This window comes from Lipophrys pholis (assembly GCF_963383615.2).
Source record: "Lipophrys pholis genome assembly, chromosome: 19".
NCBI lineage: Eukaryota > Metazoa > Chordata > Actinopteri > Blenniiformes > Blenniidae > Lipophrys > Lipophrys pholis.
Window position 1 is genome coordinate 21856080 of NC_137647.1, and position 21624 is coordinate 21877703.

The 21624-nt window shown below is 42.5% G+C and overlaps 1 protein-coding gene across 3 annotated transcripts in view; it reads left to right on the plus strand.

Annotated features, from left to right (window-relative positions):
- Positions 1-21624, plus strand: part of rbfox1 (RNA binding fox-1 homolog 1) — a 397214-nt gene that overhangs the window by 171941 nt on the left and 203649 nt on the right. Inside the window, exon 4 of one of the 3 annotated variants that reach the window (XM_080488009.1) lies at positions 2362-2403. In XM_080488009.1, coding sequence (XP_080344135.1) covers positions 2377-2403 — 27 coding nt within the window. In that variant the 5' untranslated portion in view covers positions 2362-2376. Of the gene's footprint in view, positions 1-2361; positions 2404-10934; positions 11257-21624 lie in introns of those variants that run through there. The other 2 variants (XM_080488010.1, XM_080488007.1) reach the window with 2 other exon arrangements.

The following is a 21624-nucleotide window of genomic DNA, read 5'->3' on the forward strand; positions in this document are numbered from 1 at the left end:
TGCAAAAATAAAGCACGGCTAATTATTACATTTCTTAAATTGGAAAAGAGGATTAATGACCTCAGGTAATCCGATGTCTCCTGCAGAAGCAGGTAAAGTGCAGCGTGAGAGCCCACCGGTGTGTGTGTGTGTGTGTGTGTGTGTGTTTGTTATATTTGCTCTGACTGCAGGAATATGGATTTATTAATAAACACACTGATTTCTGGGTTATTCTTTTTCTAACACATTCACCGAAACGCTCCCACTCACTTTCTACACACTTCTGTTGTTTATTTATTTATTTTCTTCCTGATCAAAACCTCGAGTGGCAGCGAATTAATGCTGAAAGTGTGTCTTTGCAGTCAAACCTGTTTTCACATAATGGATCATATTGTCTGAATGCGATTTGTATTTCATTCTGATTGTCGTGGAGTAAAAAGTGACCGCTCCGGGTGGAACACTCACGGTGTTACTGTGTCAGGAGAAACTGAAAAACCTTTTCCACGCCTTCATTTGTTCAGGTTAGCTGGTGGTGGCTAAAAGGGGCTAATTAGCGTGTGGCTAATGGTTAACCACAAGCTCCTGCAATGTAAAGATACTCTTCACACCAGATATCAGTGAGCGCCATCCTCACTACTCCACGTCTGCCGATGAGATATTTTTCCAATTTTTTCGTTCCGCGTTTGCTTCTTCGAATTTGCGCCGTTAGCTTTCCTACCCAAGATGCACTGCGCTCTACATCACGTCGTCTCGCTCCGGCTGACAGCGCTGAGCGCTTAGCTTCTCTACAGAGCTGAGAATGTCTGTCCGAGTTGCGTGCTGATGGTTCGTTTTGCTTAACCAAATGTCAATTAAATATCCGTACAACCCGCGATGCAACAGTCCAATTGTTAATCCCCAGAAGGAACAAATTATCAACGTTGGTGTTTTATCCTGAGGTAGCTTTTCATTTTAAAGTCATGCTTTGCTGGAACTCCAGTTCTCGATGACCAACGTTTCTCTGACAACTAAACATACATTTTAATTAAGATGAGTGAATTAGTCCCTGAAAACTGTTTAGCAGATGTCATTATTTGCTGAGTTAAAAAAGAGGACTTAAAACGGGTAAATACAGCTGAAGATTATTCAAAATATTAACAGTTCTAAAAGCTTCTGAGCTGTTTGTTTATTATGTAGATTAAATCTGTTTTTAGGTTCATTTACATTCAAATGTTTGTTTGCAGGATGGAATTTGATTGAGTGTCATAATACTAACTTTGTGATTTGGATTAAATTTGGTGAAGTGATAAGAGATAATCCGGAATACAGAAAATTGTGATTTTTAAAAGTGAAAATAATTCCACAAAGGTTTAAGATAGTCGAATAAATTACACTTGTTGTATGAAGTGGAACTATTTGTTTGAAGTAGTACAGTAACCGTTTTTAAAAATGATTTACATAATAGTAAATTAGTTGATTATAAGCAACTGTTTGTTTACTGGTTGATCGATCTATCTATCTATCTATCTATCTATCTATCTATCTATCTATCTATCTATCTATCTATCTATCTATCTATCTATCTATCTCTCTCTCTATCTATCTATCTATCTATCTATCTATCTATCTATCTATCTATCTATCTATCTATCTATCTATCTATCTATCTATCTATCTATCTATCTATCTATCTATCTATCTATCTATCTATCTATCTATCTATCTATCTCTATCTATCTATCTATTTTAAAATGTAACAATTCAAAAATAAACTTTTAAGTTTAACTATAAATTTAAAATCCTAAATTATTGAAGTGAAGACCACGAGAGGCTTCAGTTAATTGACCAAAATAATGTTGTTTTTTTTGTTTTAAATCTTTAAGGTTTTCAATTTATGACTGTTTCTTTGAAAACCTACTCTGTCATGAAAGAAAAAGATGAAGAGAGGCTTATTAATGTAGTTTTTCAGTTAAGTCTCGTCTCGGGCTATTCACTCCGTCAAGGTTACTTTGAACCACTTTTCACCTTTTCGCTCAGGAGTTATAAAAGATTACATAACTTGGTTTTTATTTTTTTTACAGTTCGATTTTCATGCTTTGACTGGATAATCGAGCAAACAAAGGCGAGTTGGCTCCACGCAGACACAGCCGGTGAATCTCACTGTGTGGACCGTCTCCTCACCTGTCGCCTCCCCTCACAACAAAAGTTCCCTTTAATGAATCGAAAGTGTCCTAATTGATTCGATCACACATTAAAAGTGCAGATCAGTCTGGCTTTATCTCTCACTGTGTTGTCTATTAGGAACATGGAGGATAATGTAATGTGCTTGTCAGCGGTAATGTGGCTGAAGAAGCTTTTAAGGCTCGTGGTCACAGTCAACAGCTAATTGTTTCCTCTCTTTAGGTTTCAGGCCAACTAATGAGCTGCGAGCCAGAGCCGCTGAGGGTGAGTACACACACACACACACACACACACACACACACACACACACACACACACACACACACACACACACACACACACACACAGTACACAAACGCGTGCGCACACTTTCATCAGTGATGGTTTGATGTTTCAAAAGTTGATACATTTCAGAATGTGAGGAAGACGTCAGTTATCGTGTGTTTACTTCAGTACGTGTGTGTGTGTGTGTGTGTATGTGTGTGTGTGTGTGTGTGTGTGTGTGTGTGTGTGTCATAATTGCATTATTCAGGTGTTTCTTTTCTTAATGTGAGGAAATAAACCAATCAGAGCTCTCTTTAGATGCATTTGGAGCAGAAGTAGCAAATGTGCTTAATCTGGACTTAAGTAGAAAATGTGGTTAATATAATGTCTCAACTCGTTCACTTATATCAATAAAGTACATGTCCCTAAATGTTAATACAGAAGTACAAAATAGGAATACATCTATAATCGTTCTACGAGTCATCACGTGTTTGTTTGGATGGAGTCTTGTACAGATACACACACAATACTGTGGTTAGTAAAATATCAGCAACAATAACATGAATAACAACTTATGTATGTGTTTAGTATTAATCTCAAGTGAAATAACTGGATGGATGATGGATGATGATGATGATGATGATGATGATGATGATGATGATGATGGCGATTATGTCTTCCTGGATTAAACCCACAAAATAAATTACATAATCAAACGTAAACTCACCTGAAAAACTAATTAATAACCAAAAGAAACACGATAATTAACCACAGGGATCCAGTGAATGGGTGTAGCAATATCTGACCTGGAGAAAGAGGGCGCTCTTTCACTCTTACAACCAGAAAAATAAGTGTAAGTGAAACCAGACACAACTCCAGCTGTAGCAGTGTGTGTTACACACAGGAAGTCCATCTGGTTTTTTCCCCTGTCCTACAGACTCTTACTCTGTTCCTCCTCCTAGTTTCAGGTTGATCCCAGTCGGTCCTGAATTGGTCCATGTGTTTGAATTTACTCTGCCGGAATGAAAAATTGAAGAGACGTTTGAAAATGTAAAGAAAAGTACAAAATGCATTTATGTTCCAATTTAGGAAATAAAATGGAAAACAAAATCGTTAAGTAGAACAAAAACAAAGTATTTGTTTATATTTATAGCCGAGAGGTTGTTCATATCAGTATCTTCAGACTTTTAAAGGCAGATCAGGACAAATTCTCACATTGGAGCTCCAGCAGCTAAAAACAAGCGATGTAGTATATTGAGGGTATATAAGCCCTGAGAGGAGCACTGTTTGTATTTTTAGCCTCAAGTCTCATCCTGTTTTTAAAATAGTGGAACAATTCCCCTGTTCAGACCGAAGCGGGGAAAACAGAAGGCTACAGATACAGTTACATTCGTGTAGGTTTATTTTAAACAACACACCAGATGGTACGCTGCGTCTTACAAGGTATATTATATGACGGGAGTTTAGTGACTTCTCTCAGCAGCGCTGTACGGCGATTAAATGCACTTGTGGGATTATCAGGTGTGAAGTCACCAAGATTATATGAAACGTTCACCAGGGATATGAATGTTTTATTTGTTATTCTCACAAAGGAGAAACACCTGCATGACCTGTTTATATCCCGTTTAGTTCTTTTAGACATTTCAGTCATTAGCATCAGACCTCTGGATGCATGGTGGTGCAGTGGTTAACACTGCAGCTGCCCAGAAGGAGGTTTCCCGGTTTGATTTCAGTCTCATGGGAGTTTCAGTGTGGAGCATATCTCCATGTGTAAACTTTGATATTCTCCAGGTACCTTTTAAAGTCTAAAGACAGAGGTTAGGGTGGATGGATGGATGGATGGATGGATGGATGGATGGATGGATGGATGGATGGATGGATGGATGGATGGATGGATGGTTCCTGCTTCTTGTCCATTGTTAAGGTGAAGTTGCACTCTGCAAGAAAAGAAACAATTCTTTTCAGTTTTCTTGAGGCGAAGAACAACATGAAAGTTCATTCAGGCCAGAACATTTCATCCTTATTGAATTGGTGGACGGACGGATTAAGACGGTGTCCTGCGTGACTGCAGCACGACTATTTAACTACAGTTTGGCTGGGCAGGTTTTTTCAGAAGACAATGGCCTCCTGAGCCGTTACTCTTACTCTGTGTGTACTTGACACTGCGTTCCACCACATTTCCAATGGTCTTGTTTTTTTTTCTTCCCAATCACAGCCTGTCCTGGCTGTTCTATCACATTCAAACGCTTCACAAAATAGCAGTGACCAGATTTATGGTCAACAGCATCGTAACACTTTTCGTGTCAGTAGAACGATGACAGTGAAAAACCAATGTGAACTTTAACATCTCTAACTCACGTCACCTGATTGTGCATGAAATCCCAATTAAGCAGCTTTGAGGTCACAACATCACAGTAGTACTACAGTGATTTAATGCTGCCAAAGATTCAACTCCGGAGGGGAGTAGATACCAAAGCTTCACGTTGAATGTCTTGTTAATAGAGCGATTTTCATAACCCATGTGCGCGTATTTATCCGTCCATCCATTGGTACGCTTCAGATTTCTGGCAGTAACCTGCAGGAAGTGTCTTAAAGTGTTGCAGAATATTGTAAAATGTTGTATATACAGTATACTGCTCATAGGAGCAGCAAGCAAATGATCACTTAACCTCTCCTTAGTAGTTTTAGTAAATGTGAGCAATTAGCATTAACATTTGGTAACAGAGTAACTTTCATCGTCGATGTTGTGGGTTCATGTATGTGAACGAATCACCAACAGCTTATCAATCATCTGAGGGCGTCATCCGGGCCGCATGTAGACGAACGTGACCGTCGCGTGTTCGGCCTGTTTTGGGTTTTATAGTCGGTTACGTTCACACTAAAATGACCACTCCTTCCTGTTACGGGCGTCTCGGTCTGTTTGCTGAATGTGCATCAGAGCTCATGTTTCACAGATGAAGGCAATAACAACGCATCAATCACACCAAGACGCCGTTTCGTTCGGAGGAAAAACTGCAAGCACGGCTGCGTCAGACAGTCTTTGAATTACTGATGCACACACGTTTCATTTACAGTAGAACTTAAACACCACATCAGCCAATTCTCTAACGGGCGCTACTCTCAATCAAGCCTTGACATCCACTTTGGTGGAATTAGGAACCACAGTTGATTGAAAACTCGCAGTTAAATGTCTTTATTTTTCCTGGACGCCCTGCATTGAACCCGGCTGAAAAGCTTGTGCAGGGACTGCTAACGCCATAGAATGCACTACACAGTCTATTTAAATGTTGATTAGCATTACCATATCCTGACATGCATTGTGTTTTTTTTTTGTTTTTTTTTCTCCTTCCTGGAGCAGCGGAGCTGTGCATCATGTTGTGACCTCGACAGCCCAGATTACAGACCCCTCCTCCGCTTTGTACCGTTCTGTCTGCACATGTTTTCATGCGTGCCGCTCACCATGACTGAATGTTTTGATCGAACCGGTCTGAAGCATCTGCATGATAAGCATGTTTTGGTCTCATTAGCGACTTGACAAGGGGCTTGAGAGTCGACGTGAACCAGGAGACTCATTATAAATCTTGTAAATTGAGTACAGCCAGCTTATATCCACACTTAATGAGTCAGAGATCTCGCCTCTTTGCTGACTTCTTGCCTCGCGGGGCTTTGAGGCGAGCCGTGTGTTTCACTGCTGGGTTAAGCGAACGATGACTATTTATATATTTATTTCAATTTATTTCCAATAAGCAGTCATAAAGCTGAAGCATTAGTTGCAGTTCCAGCAGCAGTCAGTAGCGCCTGCGTCGGCTTTGAAGCCGTGTAGCATAACTCATTAGGTGGTGGGTACACTTTCAGTCTAAAAATAAACTTCAGTCTTAGTGTTATTATTCATGCCATAGCATCTTATTGCAATCCCCTCTACACAGAGCTACCAGCCTATTTCATTTCTTTTTAATTGTCCACAGCCATAAAGAAATGAACAAGTATTTCCTTCAGGATAAAAGGGGAAATGAGAAGCAGCGAGATTCGACTTTCAGACTGGATCTGTGGGTCATTTGCCCTTCGGGGCTTTTTTAACAGTCAGTTTTTCTGTCACTTTTTATTTCCATAGTCATGATGTGAAAATGTTATCACATATATTCTCATTTTCTTTTTACGGCCATAGACCAGCATGAAATATAATTTCCATGACCCTACAAAGTGCGATCAAAGTGTTCTCAGGCCTGCACACACATTCATGGGACCCGATGTACCACTGTTCCTTATAAAATTGTCACCTTATGCAGCGATACAGTAATCTGAAGGCTCCTGTCATGATTTACAATCGCCATGAAATGATTAAAGTTCCTTCTTTTAAACATACCAAGCATTATGTGCCAAAGAATCCGAGCAATACCTTAAAATATTTCTGATTTAGATTTGGAGATCCAATACTTTAAAATAACCGAATTCATTTTGGTCAAAGCTCCAAATGTCCCTGGGGTCCAGATCATATGAATATCTGTTATTTATCCATCTGTTTACATCCACATTCTTGAACGCCTTTGTGCATCACACGATTATGCCGGTGTTACTCAAATATATAGTGGGCCGTGAAGAAATCAAATAGTTAAACACAAATAATCACAATGGAAGGACTCCCTGACAAATTCATTCAGTGTATTTTTATCTGACACAGTCCAATTGGATGGAAATCCCATTCCTCGCTAGAGAATCCTCCACAGGATGGTTGTCGGGATGAAATCAGTGGTTAAAGGAGTACAATGAACTCTGACTGTGGATCGTGGTGATGGTCCGAGCAAATGTATGAACGTAGCCCAGGATGTGCAGACATCAGCAGGCGATGACACACTGTCCAGTGTTCCCCTGCTCTGTATGGAAACCATCAGTCGGATACAACCTACTGAAGAAGATTCACGTGCACGAACACTGGAGACCAATGTCTTTGTTTCAATCACTGGAGCACACTGTGTTCCAGCTCCTCCAACTAGCTGATCCCAGACATCGTGCCCTATTGGAGTTCTGTGGCGCCCTCTAGGCCAGGCTGAGTCACCCCTATAGAGGTGGCTAATTATCATCTCACAGGGCTGCCCCTGGCCAAACGGAGGCCCCGAGCAAGAAGGAACTATTGTAACTGCTTCAAGTCATAATGGAGTGACGTCTCTCATAGATGGATAGGTTTGTTGGGCTTTTCTCTTTTCTCTGTTAAAAGCACCCAGAAATGACTGTGTTGTATTCGGTGCTGTATAAATAAAGTTGAACTGAATTGAAATAAAAGCGACTGCCTTGGTGAAGCACCCCTCGCGTTCCCCTCGCTCCTCCTGTCCTAATGAACGTTCACTCCGCTGAGCTGTCGGCGCCGTGTGGGTCAGCCTGATGACTGATTCACTCATTAAGTTCAACTGAAGTTGCAATCAGTTAGTAGGAAGTCAAATGGGTTGTTTTGGTCTGTTTGAGTTAATCATCCATTATTAGAATTGGATATTGTCAACTTGCACGTGCTCCTGCGAGGGCAAAGTCATTTCCAGCAGTCGTGACCTCAATGGGACATTTCATGTCTGCCGCTGAAAATAACCCATAAACTGCAGTGAGGGACGGTTTTGTTGCGTTGCGGATGAAGTGATCAGCCTGGACTGAGGTTGTTTTGAATAACCGGCAGAGGTGTGCACTCTGAACCCTGGTTGGATATCGACTGCAGTGTTAAACTTTAGATCTGTGCCGCCATTCAGGCCTCGTTTACACAACGGTGGTCGAGTCACTGAAAGCGCAACTGTTTGAGAACAGCTCAATAACAGCTCAATAACAGAGTGGCGTCCAGAGTTTATGCAAAATAAGGATGGGAGTTGGTACAGTTTTTATGATAACAATTCAATTTTTGATTCGACTCAACAATTCGGTTCATCACCAATTCTCTTGTCGGTTGTCATTTGGAAAGGAAACCTGCAGTACGAACAGCAGAGGACACGGTAGCGTTGCGCCTGCTGCTGGGTTGAGATTCACTCCGAGCGGATGGAATCGATTGTTGTTTGCAAAATTGGCGAACGATTCCAAGGAGTTGAAACACTGGGAACCGGTTCTCAACAAGAACCGGTTTTCAATTCCCATCCCTAGTCATGACCCCGAGTCCATGTTCTCATGGGACTTGGTCGTTTCATCATCAGGTGACATTCACCAGAATAACAATCCAACCTTGTCGTATGTCCATATGGATGTCCGTGTACCCCCCGGTTGTTAATGTTTATAGAGTATTGTTCTCTGAATACACGTGTGCGGTCTCATCACACACTCGTCCGTGGGACCAGCATGCCAGTGAGTCTGCTCATTTCACCTCCTTCTCTTTCCCAGTGAAGCTCTTTGTCCTGCCAGCGTTCAGTAATTGCCCGAGCCATGTCAGGATGTTCCACAGCGACAGTGTTTCTCACCGGCCTCGACAACAAGAACTCCCATCAATCTGAGCAAAGTCATGTGATCTCACGCTGCAGTCTGGATCGACTGCGTATCCTACATTCTTTAACCTTTGAGCTTTCGTCTTGACCAGTGATTGCATTGCTGGACTCGGGCTAACATGGTACCTCATGTTTCATAAATGATCCTCGAGCGTTGACCCTTCATTGTGCTCTGTATGTCTGCATAGAACCAGACACTACATCTGGTATACGCTCGCGTTTTTTTTTTTTTTTTAGGAAATTCAGGCTTTGCCTCTTTTTTTATATCTTATCAAAACAGAATTTGAGAGTTTCTTATATGTTTTTGAAAACCGTCGATGGGTTGCTGGGTTTCTTGTCCAGGACTCTCTTGAAAAATAGATTCTTCGTCTCATTGATATTTTACTGGAAAAGTAAAAGATTAATAAATAAGTCAAACAACCCCGCTTATCTCAGGTTTTCCCTGATCAGGTAACAGGGGTCCCAACAGATTTCCTGCCGTTGGGTTAGAGATATTCTGCAATCCGAAACATGTGATGAAATTTAAGGCGGAAGGGCTGCAAGCGCCGTTTCATGAGACTTTAGACGGTAGAAGTGTCAAACTCTCTGAATGTGTTTGGGTGGAAACGTTTGTCTTGATGCAAAGAGTCTCAGCGTCAGTCACACCGAAGTCTTCCACTGGACGTTCACGGTCATCCAAAATAAAATAACGTACAGGGTGAATATTCTGTCCGATGTAAAGAGTGTAATTTGGAATTAAAGCAATCGGAACGCTGGCTGTTTTAAAATGCATCTGCTCAATGAAAGTCGTTTATCAGCCTGTGGATCAGCCATTGGAAAAAAAAATGTACTTAAGATTGTATTACATGCTCAGGCAAAAATCTTCCAGCTTTATGTTTGCAAGCGTTTTGCAGGAGATTAAATAAGAATATGTATCCCAATGGAGGGTTTGTTATTATTGCATGTGGGGCTGAATGCACTGAATTCATAACGGATAAATTTGAACATACCAGAGCGGTTAAAGCAAAAAAGGAAATCAAATGTGGTAACATAAACGACAACTCAATATGGGAGATGGTGGACCACAAAGCAGAAGAGGAACGTCCCGGAAATGTGAACTCAGAAGAGACATGAGAAGGGCTACGCACCCAGAATATCTCATAGAAAGTCCACAGATAGGAGTCGTGGGAGGGCAGCTGGGGAAATACCCTCTCACCACAATAAAAGCAGTTTGCAGCCGCTTCCAAACACATTCAGATCAAACACAATCATAATAGATGGGAACCAATGTAGACGGTTTGTTTGGTAACCTTTATAAAGTCAGTATACAATAGACCAATAACATTTATACAGAATAAGATATTTTAGAACGTCTGAAACGTAGATAAACGACAATTTACAGTTTAAATATTGTTGACAACATTTTCATAATCATCGATAAATTATCGCAATTAGTTTAAAGGAACAAGAAAAACGTTGATGTACGTTGACTTCTGTAAAATCTTACCAGGAGGGTACGAACCAGAATTTCCCCCCCCCCAACAAATCACATGGAGAAGAATTCACCTCCGTTAACAAGTTTCATTATAAGAGCGACTTCAGCAGGAGATTTTCATAAAGTTGTTCTAAAAACAGCCTCCCTGTTGGCTGATGTCCAGCAGCTGCAGCAACACTCTTTTATTAAACAGCAAACACCGGAATGTTTCCATTCATCACTTTAAAAATTACATTAATTGTGACTCTCTGAGATTTATACGGCTACTAACAGCTATTTACGCTTCGGCCGTGCGTGTGTGTGCGTGCGTGCGTGCGTGTGTGTGTGTGTGTGTGTGTGTGTGTGTGTGTGTGTGTGTGTGTGTGTGTGTGTGTGTGTGTGTGTGTGTGTGTGTGCATGTGTGTGTGTGCGCCTCCCTCCTCTCTCTAGTATTCACTCTTTCATTGTGCAGTGGTGTACCGTAGCCTCCTGCTGCATAGAGTAGATTTAGTCATTAGGCTCTCTCTCTTCCTCTCTATCTCCCTCTCTCTCTCTCTCTCTCTCTCTCTCTCTCTCTCTCTCTCTCTCTCTCTCTCTCTCTCTCTCTCTTTCTCTCGCTCCCACTCATCCACACACGCACACACACTTGCACGCTGAAACACTTACGCCTAATAAAACACACACACACTCACACACTCACACACACACACACACTCTTGTAGAGAAGTGGCGGCTAAGCAGGCTTTTAAGAGGGAAGAGCGAGAAGTCCGGGCTTCCACGCAGGGTCAGCTCCAGCTTTGAAATCCAGGAGGAGTGTGATGGTGAGCTGCTGACGGAGGGAGACGCAGTCTGCAGGTTGCACAACTTGTGTACCAAGTAAAGGAGGAGTCTCGTTCTTCTCAGGCGCTGCAGGGGGAAGCACTCAGCTGTCCAGCCATGATGATGTATCTGTGGGTAAGTTGCACTCGGCGTTTTGCTTCATGTGCTCATGTCCTCGGCTGCAAATGTGCCGTACCACGTGTCTGATCGGCTCCATCAGGAGCTGCAGCACGGCAGAGCGGCGCTGGGACAAGTTTACTGGAAGACGTAGAGGCGTCGAGAAGTAGGAGACGCAAACCAGGACTTCAGGTTCATTCTTTCTTGCTGCACACTTCTGATTTATTTTGTCATCGGAAGAGCTCCGTGCAGCAGCAGCAGGAAGCCCAACAGTTCTGTGCTGGAAGTGGACTGCAGCACAGTGCAGGCTCGGTTGGAGCGGCTGCAGGGGGCACAAAGTAAAGCTTCACTTTCAGATTTCACTTCATGCTGCAGGCTGCAAAAGCACTCTGGTGGCAGAGTGAAATCTTTTTTCTTTTTTCTTTTTTAATCTATTTGGGTTGGAAAGTAAACATGTTAGGGAGACTTTTTTTCATGGCCGGAGAAACGATCAAGTTATCTCTGGCGAGTGACTTCCTCTAACGTGAACGTCAGCAGTCCCAGTTTTGAATCGGAGGTTTTGCTCGGGGCGGCTTTGCTCTCTGAGCCGCCATTTTCCTCTGAAGAGAGAAACAGAACCAAAGCACCCAGTCGTTAAGAGAGAAAAAAAACAAAACATTTCTACTTTCCTAAAAACACGATGCGCAAATGCATCTCTGAAGAACACGCAGATAACTCTCATTTTCAGTCGTTTAGTTTTGAGATTTCCGCTGATATTTCATCCAACTTTTTCTGTTTTGGGGCCAACCACACCGCTGCAGATCTGAGGGGGTCTCGTCATTCCATCAAAGACATGCATTTATACATAAATCCCCCCAAAAAGTGTTTATGAATTCTTCTGTGTGCATTTATTCTTTTTGATGGAGATCAGACTCCTCGCTCCTTTGATGCTTCACCCCGTGCAGGAAGCAGAATCAGCTGCGTTTCATCCTTTGGAGAAAACGGATGGATTAAATGACGCCGTTGGCGCGGCAGTGGTAGGATGTGACGTTCGGCCATCATACAGACGTGACTCCTGTCAGCGCAACGCTCTGTCCAACATGTTGGATGGTTGCATCACCAAACCTTTGGAAGCGGGGCGTCATAAAGAAATGCCACTCTTTATTTTGACATACATGAAACACGTTATTCTAAAATGACTAACTCCCGGTCTCTTTCTTTCCTTGTGCTGAATGTTAGTTTTAGCCAGTGGTTACTGTTACAGCAAACTCCTGTTTTCCCGCTGGAGCAGCGTCTCAATAACCCAGAAATAATCCAGGCCTCCCGACTGAAACAATTTCACCTTAATGAGACAATAGGTCGGCTGTCTGAGAGCCAGTGCTGCTGTTTTGTTGTGTTGTTTCTTTGTTGCTGCCTCCTGTTGACTCATTATACCGGATTATGGTAGAAAAGAAAAGTATTATGCTGAATTCTGCGTCACTGCAGAAAACTGTATCCCTCCTCACGGGGGCGCGAGTCGACATAAATACTGGACTTCACTCAAACTGATCAAAATAACGTGAGCATCGACTGATGTAGGTTTAGATAGTATCCAGATTATAGAGCATCTCCTTCCTCTAACATCCAGATTATAGAGCATCTCCCTTATCTAACATCCATATTATAAAGCATCTCCCTCCTCTAACATCTAGATTATAGAGCATCTTCCTCCTCTAACATCCAGATTATAGAGCATCTTCCTCCTCTAACATCCAGATTATAGAGCACCTTCCTCCTCTAGCATTCAGATTATAGAACATCTTCCTCCACTAACATACAGATTATAGAGCATCTTCCTCCTCTAACATCCAGATTATAGAGCACCTTCCTCCTCTAACATCCAGATTATAGAGCACCTTCCTCCTCTAACATCCAGATTATAGAGCATCTCCTTCCTCTAACATCCAGATTATAGAGCATCTCCCTTATCTAACATCCATATTATAAAGCATCTCCCTCCTCTAACATCTAGATTATAGAGCATCTTCCTCCTCTAACATCCAGATTATAGAGCATCTTCCTCCTCTAACATCCAGATTATAGAGCACCTTCCTCCTCTAGCATTCAGATTATAGAACATCTTCCTCCACTAACATACAGATTATAGAGCATCTTCCTCCTCTAACATCCAGATTATAGAGCACCTTCCTCCTCTAACATCCAGATTATAGAGCACCTTCCTCCTCTAACATCCAGATTATAGAGCATCTCCTTCTTCTAACATCCAGATTATAGAGCATCTCCCTTATCTAACATCCATATTATAAAGCATCTCCCTCCTCTAACATCTAGATTATAGAGCATCTTCCTCCTCTAACATCCAGATTATAGAGCATCTTCCTCCTCTAACATCCAGATTATAGAGCACCTTCCTCCTCTAGCATTCAGATTATAGAACATCTTCCTCCACTAACATACAGATTATAGAACATCTTCCTCCATTAACATACAGATTATAGAGCATCTTCCTCCTCTAACATCCAGATTATAGAACATCTTCCTCCTCTAACATACAGATTATAGAGCATCCCTAGCCTTCCTGGTGTGTTGGATATATTGTAGCAGAGTCAGAGACACCTCTCGAGAAATAAGCTGCGTCTTTGTGAAAGTGACGTTGTGACGTTGTAATAATTGCTGCAGCAACTCGCCACACGTTGAAGTGGGACCCGGTTTGAGGAATCGGTCTGTCCACGAGGAGCAGCAGGGACGTTTTCACTGACCCAGCGAGCCTCAGTTCAGCTGTTCTTGTTACATTTAATGTGCTGGAAGCCGCAGGAGATTCGTCCCCTCCAGTATTTATGACTGCAACACCAGGTTCCCCTGGAAGTGGGAAGAAAGCTAATTTGTTCCCTCAGTATTTCCACGGGAACAAAAAAAAAAAAGAAACGACACCAAAGCACACAGAACGTGTTGGCTGCCATTCACAGAAAACCTGCTGTGCCTCATTTGTGTACATGTAAACATCTGTTCGTGCCGTGCCAGCGCTGCGGCCTCACCAAAGTACAGTGTATCCCGAGGGCGGCCTCGGTCTCAGCCCCGGCTCTCTCAGCCTGACGTGGCTGCATGTTCACACACTGCGGCTGGTGCAGCACATTCCCGTCTCACAGCAGCCAAAACAATGAACTACGGCGGGGCGATCGGCCCTACAATCTATTTTGCGGTATAATTTAAAGCATGTGCAGTAACAATATATAATGCAATGTACTCTTTTCCTCTGTGTATATATATATATGTGTGTTAAAATGACATTTATGAACGTACATAGCAGATGCATTGCAGCAGAATAGACACACTTTAAAAACAGTTTAAGAAGATTTATTGTGCAAAACCTATAAATAAAAAAAAAAAAAAAATTGTTTGTAACAGAAGCTTCGAACAATGTAACACAAAAATGTTTAAACTAGAGTGTGAAATGTTAAAAAAATAAACAATTCTTGCGGCTCGGTACCTCGTAACGTGGATCAAGTGCCTTAATAATCTGGTGAAAGCTGCTTCTCTCCACTGTGAGAAACGGCACCATGTCCTAACACCGGTACACCTTCATAGCATTTGGAGTATCAGTACTCTTCTCGTCAGACGGAGTGCTTTAAGAAAAAGCATGTAAAGTATGCCTTTTCTCTTTCCACCTGACTGACCGCACGTTTGCGGAGGGCGCAGCTTTTGGTTTTCGTCGTATTCCAACGTGCTTTGTTTTGAGGAGACAAAACTAATGACTCTCAGCTAGTACCGTCGCCCGCCATGTTTTGCAGGTGATGTTTTTAGCTCAACATCCGACACCTTAAACCGAAACTCGGTCCATATAAACGACGTCCTCTTTACGAGCGCCTCCTCCTCCTCTTCCTCCTCTTCCTCCTCCTACCATGTAAGCTCAATGCTTTCACCCACTGCCATGCTTTCGACCAAAACAGGAAGTTGATGACATCATCAACATGCGCTATCGCGCGAGGCCGGTCCAGTCAAAATCTCTACCGTCGGCCAAATTCATAGGATTTCCACCGCCCACCGCCCCGACAAGGAAGCCGCCTTTAAAACTGAGAATCCTTCACTCACAGAACACGGGGGGAATTACTGCTGCTCAGAAGACGAGGTCGAAAACTTACAGTGTGGAGATAATCTGTCTCTTCTCACCAATGACAAATTGACGAAATTTATTTTAATGATTAATGTTTTCAAACATTTCTGACTTTGATCTGATAGAATGACGTCAGCAAAAGACAAATTTAAAATTTGTTGTGAAGAATTAATTTTCTCTTCATTATGATGTAAAATGCGGTTGATTTATCCTGAGGCATCGTTGAGCCTAAGTTCTATATTCCATACGCTCGGATGAGACAGTGAGTTTGAGACGTACTTCCTGCGTCACGTCGACCTCCTCCGAGTCCAAGGTGAAGACTTTCTTCTGTTTACCCGGCGCTGAATGAACAGAATTTGAGAGGTGTAAAAGACTAATGATGTATGATATTCACTGAAGGTGGATAAAAGTCAAGCATCCGATCTCAGACAGATTGAGATTTATTGCTCAGCATGTTGACACACACAAGATGTGCTTATGTTTTCCACCTTATCGCTGACATTGACAGCTGCCCTTTCTTTAAAATAGCAAGAACAAGAGTTTCTTCTACTCTGCTTAGTGGGTTTATTTATTTATTTATTTTTTTTTTAAATGTTCTTGACAAAATATTAAGATTAGACATTGGAACAGTAACGTATACATTTATAGTTTTATCTTTATGGTCTCGATATATTTCTTCTAAGAACATCACACCCGCTTCCCTATTTCTGAATGACAAAATCGTTGCAGGAAAACTGCTCCCCTGTGCATAAACGCACCGCCACAACATATGAGAACAGTGGGTACGTTACCAAATCCCATTCAGATCATAAACCATGAATGAAGTATCCCCCCGAAACAAATCCCACGCCAAGGGAGAACATGCAAAGTCCACACAGCCCATCCCTCAGCACGACGCGCAACCCAGTGTGTGTGTGTGTGTGTGTGTGTGTGAGTGTGTGTGAGTACTTCAAAGAGTAAAGATGCCGAAGCAGTAAAAAGCACTTTACAAGTCCACATAGTATTTTATATTCTCGGAGTAATAACCACGGCTAATGTTTAATGTCTGTCTTTAATAAAGGAAGTATCTGAGCAGTTTGCGTGGGATCCGGTGGAGGCGCCTTGTGTTCGCCGGCACTTGAGCCTCGGCTGCCGTTTCATATGATCAATTCATGCAGAAAATAAGGACACTCCGAGCGGTTCACACCCTTTACCTCCACGATATGAAACACCGGCGATTTATGGTAATTTATACATTTTTGGGAAACAAATAATATACATAACATTTGCATTGATTTCTATTCATAATGTCTAGTTTACATTTAATCCTGTATGTGCATATGCTATACTTTAATGCATTTATGCCCTGCATGTATTATACATGTCTTCATCCATCCGTTTTCTTTACGGTGACGGGGGTCACGGCGAGCTGGCGCCGCTCCCGGGTGACATTGACTGAAAGGCAGCGCGCTGTTTGCTGGCGAACGCGACGCCGACGCAGGGAGATAAGCGCATATTAACACGCATCCTTTAATTACCGGACGAGCATGTCGTCTGTCCGCCGTGCGGGGACAAGTCAGACTCTCCGTTGGAAGCTCACAGAGGATGGAGAGAGAGAACATGCAAACTCAAAAAGACTTTTGGTTATTTTAGCCACATTATACAGCGCAGAGTGTTAGTTCCGTCCTTGAGCGTCGTAGAATCCCAGAGTTGTCGCACATTGTAAAACTGAGACGTTTCAGAATTCACATTCTTCCTGTGTCATGAGTTAATGTGGCCATTTGCCCTCCATGAAGAAAACCCTCAATATTCCACTGTAAGATACTCATCTCTGATTGGTGGATGAAGTTTGTAATATGTTCTTTTATGTAGTTTAAAAGCTTTTAAGTTTTTTCAAAGCAGGACGTTGAAATAAAGTAAAAAGACACAACAGGATAGTTTTGATGGAAAACGTGTTTTGGTGGGATTTTCTCTGCACCCGAGGCTCCATCTAACATCCAGCACAGAATCTACCGTAACACCATCACTGCTGAAACACTGACACACAGGAGAACACGCCTTCTCTTCCTCCTCCTCCTCCTCCTCCTCCTCTTCCAACGCAAAAAACCCTTAAAAATCCAGCGCTGATCTCACAGCTACTGTATATGGCAGATATCCGAGTTGCGTACTTGTGATATCATATTCAAGAAACCTCCTCTCAGCTCTTGGTGGATGTTGAATTTTGCTCACGTATTTATGATTCCATCACATCTTTGCTGTTCGACATGACGCTGTGTGTGTGTGTGTGTGTGTGTGTGTGTGTGTGTGTGTGTGTGTGTGTGTGTGTGTGTGTGTGTGTGTGTGTGTGTGTGTGTGTGTGTGCGCACACTGAAACCAGCAGCACCACCACGATTTCCCCGATAGGAAAACAGTCCGATCTACTCCGAGACTGGGAACTGAATGATCTTTTACATATATAGTGGATTCCGCCACTTCAGAAGCTTCCTTTGCTTCATATGATTGGTACGATGACCCGCTCACTCCCACGCGGACGACGGCGGCTGCAATGCAAACCATTTGGAGGAACTCAGTCTTTCTCATAGACGCTTCCACACGACTGGATTTGAACCACCAAGCTTGAGATTGGAAAATGACTCATTTTAGGGCAAACATTCAAATCCCGTGCAATATCTTATAGATGTATTGTCACCTGAACACATTTTTAGATAAGTTGCACTATGCTATTAAAATCTAAAACCCCGCTTACACCTTTGCGTTGTATTCTTGTGTATTATTGCCAAATGCAGCTGTCAGAATCAAGTGTAATATTGTGGGAAGCAGCACAGAGGACAGCAGCAGCTGTAACTTTCAGCAGTGACAGCTCTTTAATAATGCACAACACAGGGGACAAGAGGTCTGGAAATCTGCGCCAAAATATTGCTGGGGTCACGGAATGTAACAGTCACCTCATGAGGCATTTTAATAAAAGACTACAGGAGTGGACCATTAGTTTAACACTGCTGGCTGTGGGACTAAACATGGACACTGTCGATGGCATGAAACCGACCCCGATTGCTCACGAGACCAACTTCTAAAAGTGACGCCGGGATACATCTTCGTGCACATTTCGGCAGACCCCTGATTCCCAATGCTGACAAAACACTTTGGACTTTAAATCTGCGCAAACAAAGTGACAGGTCACGTCCATTAAGCTTATAAGTACTTCGAACACTGACACTGCTCACTTTCATATATTTGTAAAAATGTCCAATTTGATGTCAAAAGTCATCAAATTCGGTGTCGGTTGGTTTCACAAGCACATCGTACCTTTTTGTTTTAATAGAAAACTTCCATTGATCGCTGCCATTGGTGAATCCATTCATGTTTAATTCTCACTGACCTACTCAGACCTCTCGGTTTACGTTGCTTCTACACAGTTGTGATAAAAGCAAATAATATTTCGATCTATGAATCAGACATTTTGGTAGAAAGGGCATGTGGACCTCTGTGTCTCAGTGGGAGCCGTGGGCAGACTGGAACGCAATGTGATGCAGCAGTAATAGCGGCAGTAATAGTGGAGCATCATCAGCATAAAATCACACCGTGAGGGCGGAGATGCAAACACATGCAAGGTTACAAACAAACGACTTGGTTTTGAATTGTATTTTGTGCCTTTTGTGTGCATTCTGTGAAAAGATATCACTTTTGGGGGTAAATATTGACACCGCGTGTGTTTATATTTCATTAAACAGAATTTAGCCTGAGTTTTCTCCTTTAAAAAGTGTATATAAAGTATGTAAGCGCATCTCGTTTGGGAAAACACTGCTGCTGCGTGTTTTGAACAGAGGCGGAGAGAGTGATGACGGGTGTGCGGGCGGGTTTTGGGGGGACGGACGGAGTCAGCGCCGCTCTGGTTAGACATCCTCTGATGGGAGAGCAGCATCAGCATTCCTCATCCTCTGCCTGGACCATCACTCCGTCTCAATCCAGCCTTCACTCCATCTCTCCACCTGTATCCCCCCACTGTCTCCACGCACACACACACACACACACACACACACACTTACACACTCACACTTGCACACACACACACACACACACGACCCTCTCTGTGGTGAGCTAGCTGCTATTGATTGAATCTGAGAAGACGTCTGAGGAGGAGAGTACTGTTCAGGGCGTGGGGAATAGACTACCCTCAGCTCTCAGCTAATAGATAGCACAGATTGCCTCGGTGTGTGTGTGTGTGTGTGTGTGTGTGTGTGTGTGTGTGTGTGTGTGTGTGTGTGTGTGTGTGTGTGTGATAGTACAGATTGCCTGGTGCAAGCTGTTAGGCAGAGAAGCCTGTCTTTTCACAGGCTCCATTGACTGAAGCGCAGCGTGGAAACGCTTCAGCCTTGATGATAGGTCCGATAACAGGCCTGATGTGGCTGAATGAGCCCCGCTGGAGCCCGGCAAGCAGGGAAATACGATTTGGTAAATAGTGATGCTTACTTGTGTGAAACAAATAGCCCATTTGGTCAATATTCAGGACAGCTGCTAGGCAAAAAAGGCAGGAGTCACACTGGCGCCATATGGTCCAAAAAACAAGACACAAAAAAAAAAAAACCCGCATTAGCAGGTGAAGGAGGACAGGCGTTGGGAGCCGCTCGCACAAAGCACGAGGAGCGCCGTCTTTTCACAGGAAATAGGCTCCAGGCAGGTTTTTGCTAAGTCAGCTTTGTTGGGGAGCTGCAGGGAGCTTGTGCTCGTGGCCCGATAAGTAACGTGCACGTGCTGTTGTTGTGCAACGCCACATTCCCGTGAATCCCCCCACAAAGAAGGCAGGGAGCGTGTCGCAGCCGCATTACGGCGCTCCAGGGGAGCGGGCGCCGCCGAATCTGGGAGACGGCAACGGAGGATTCTGTCACGAGCAAACACAAAAAAAGAAGGGGTCACTTCAAATCTCAAGCCTTGATTCAACAAGAAAAGTATCCTGCTGCAACAGTAAAGGAAAACTCAGTCATATATATAGTTATAGGATTAATAATGAGTTAGCAGTAATAGTCTATTTAATACAAAATACTTGGAGTTCTGAAAAGTAGTGAGAAGAAGTAATATCTGTCACTGCAGTATCTATAATAGGCTTTAGATATCATTAAAAAAAAAAATATATATATATATATATATATATATAGATATATGATATATGATATAGATGTTAATAAACCCATTTATTTTTGGCATAGAGTGAAACTGAAAGCATTTCAAGTTAAAATGATCAAGGGTGTGTTTTAATTCAGTAATGTAAAGTTTCAGCTATTTATTTATGTGACAGTAAAGCAATTCTTATTCATTGGCGGCAGCCTGTTATAATTCTAGTAATCTTCCCGGTAACAAGCGATCGCCGCAGCGGCCATGTTTTAAATCGGGATTCCAGTTTTCACCGAGTTCGGGTGACAGATTATCGTGGACATGACACACAGCGAGGTGCATTTAGCTTTGTAGTGACTAGAAGCACGCGTTTCTTTAACCAGTTCAAAGGTTTTTCGACTTACCAAAATAAATCTGACCATCCTCACATGATCAAATTTGTTCAGTGGAATGAAAAGTCACTTTCTAGGTGATAAACATTCCTTCAGGTGTTTTGTTGGATCTGAGTCTGAGTTGTTAGGATTGAAACAAAACACACACGCACGCACGCACACAAACACACACACACACACACACACACACACACACACACACACCCACACACACACACACACACACACACACACACACACACACACACACACACACACGCACACACACACATCAGCTTTAACAGTGTGAGAAGATACTGCTTGTCTTAGGTTGATATCAGGAGCTCAACTCAAATAGTACCTGTTATAACTGAAGTACTGCAGTGAAGCTCATTTTATAACTTCTTAATAGAGATGGTTACAAATTCATATTTCAGAACGTTCGATGGATTCACACAAAGTTGTGAGTCTGTTGTAATTTAAATATGTATAGCATTTATAACATACTGTACCGTGTGTGTGTGTGTGTGTGTGTGTGTGTGTGTGTGTGTGTGTGTGTGTGTGTGTGTGTGTGTGTGTGTGTGTGTGTGTGTGTGCGATGATTTAGAATCTAATCCATATATTTGCTCATATTATCAATATTACAAGCATATTAATATTAGAACACACACACACACACACACACACACACACACACACACACACACACACACACACACACACACTAGATACATTTGAATTTGGAATAAATAAGAGGTGTGTAAAGTAAAACCGCAACAGTTAAAATGAAATAAAACCACCTGAAGCCGTCGGTACAGATAAACCGAACTGCATCTG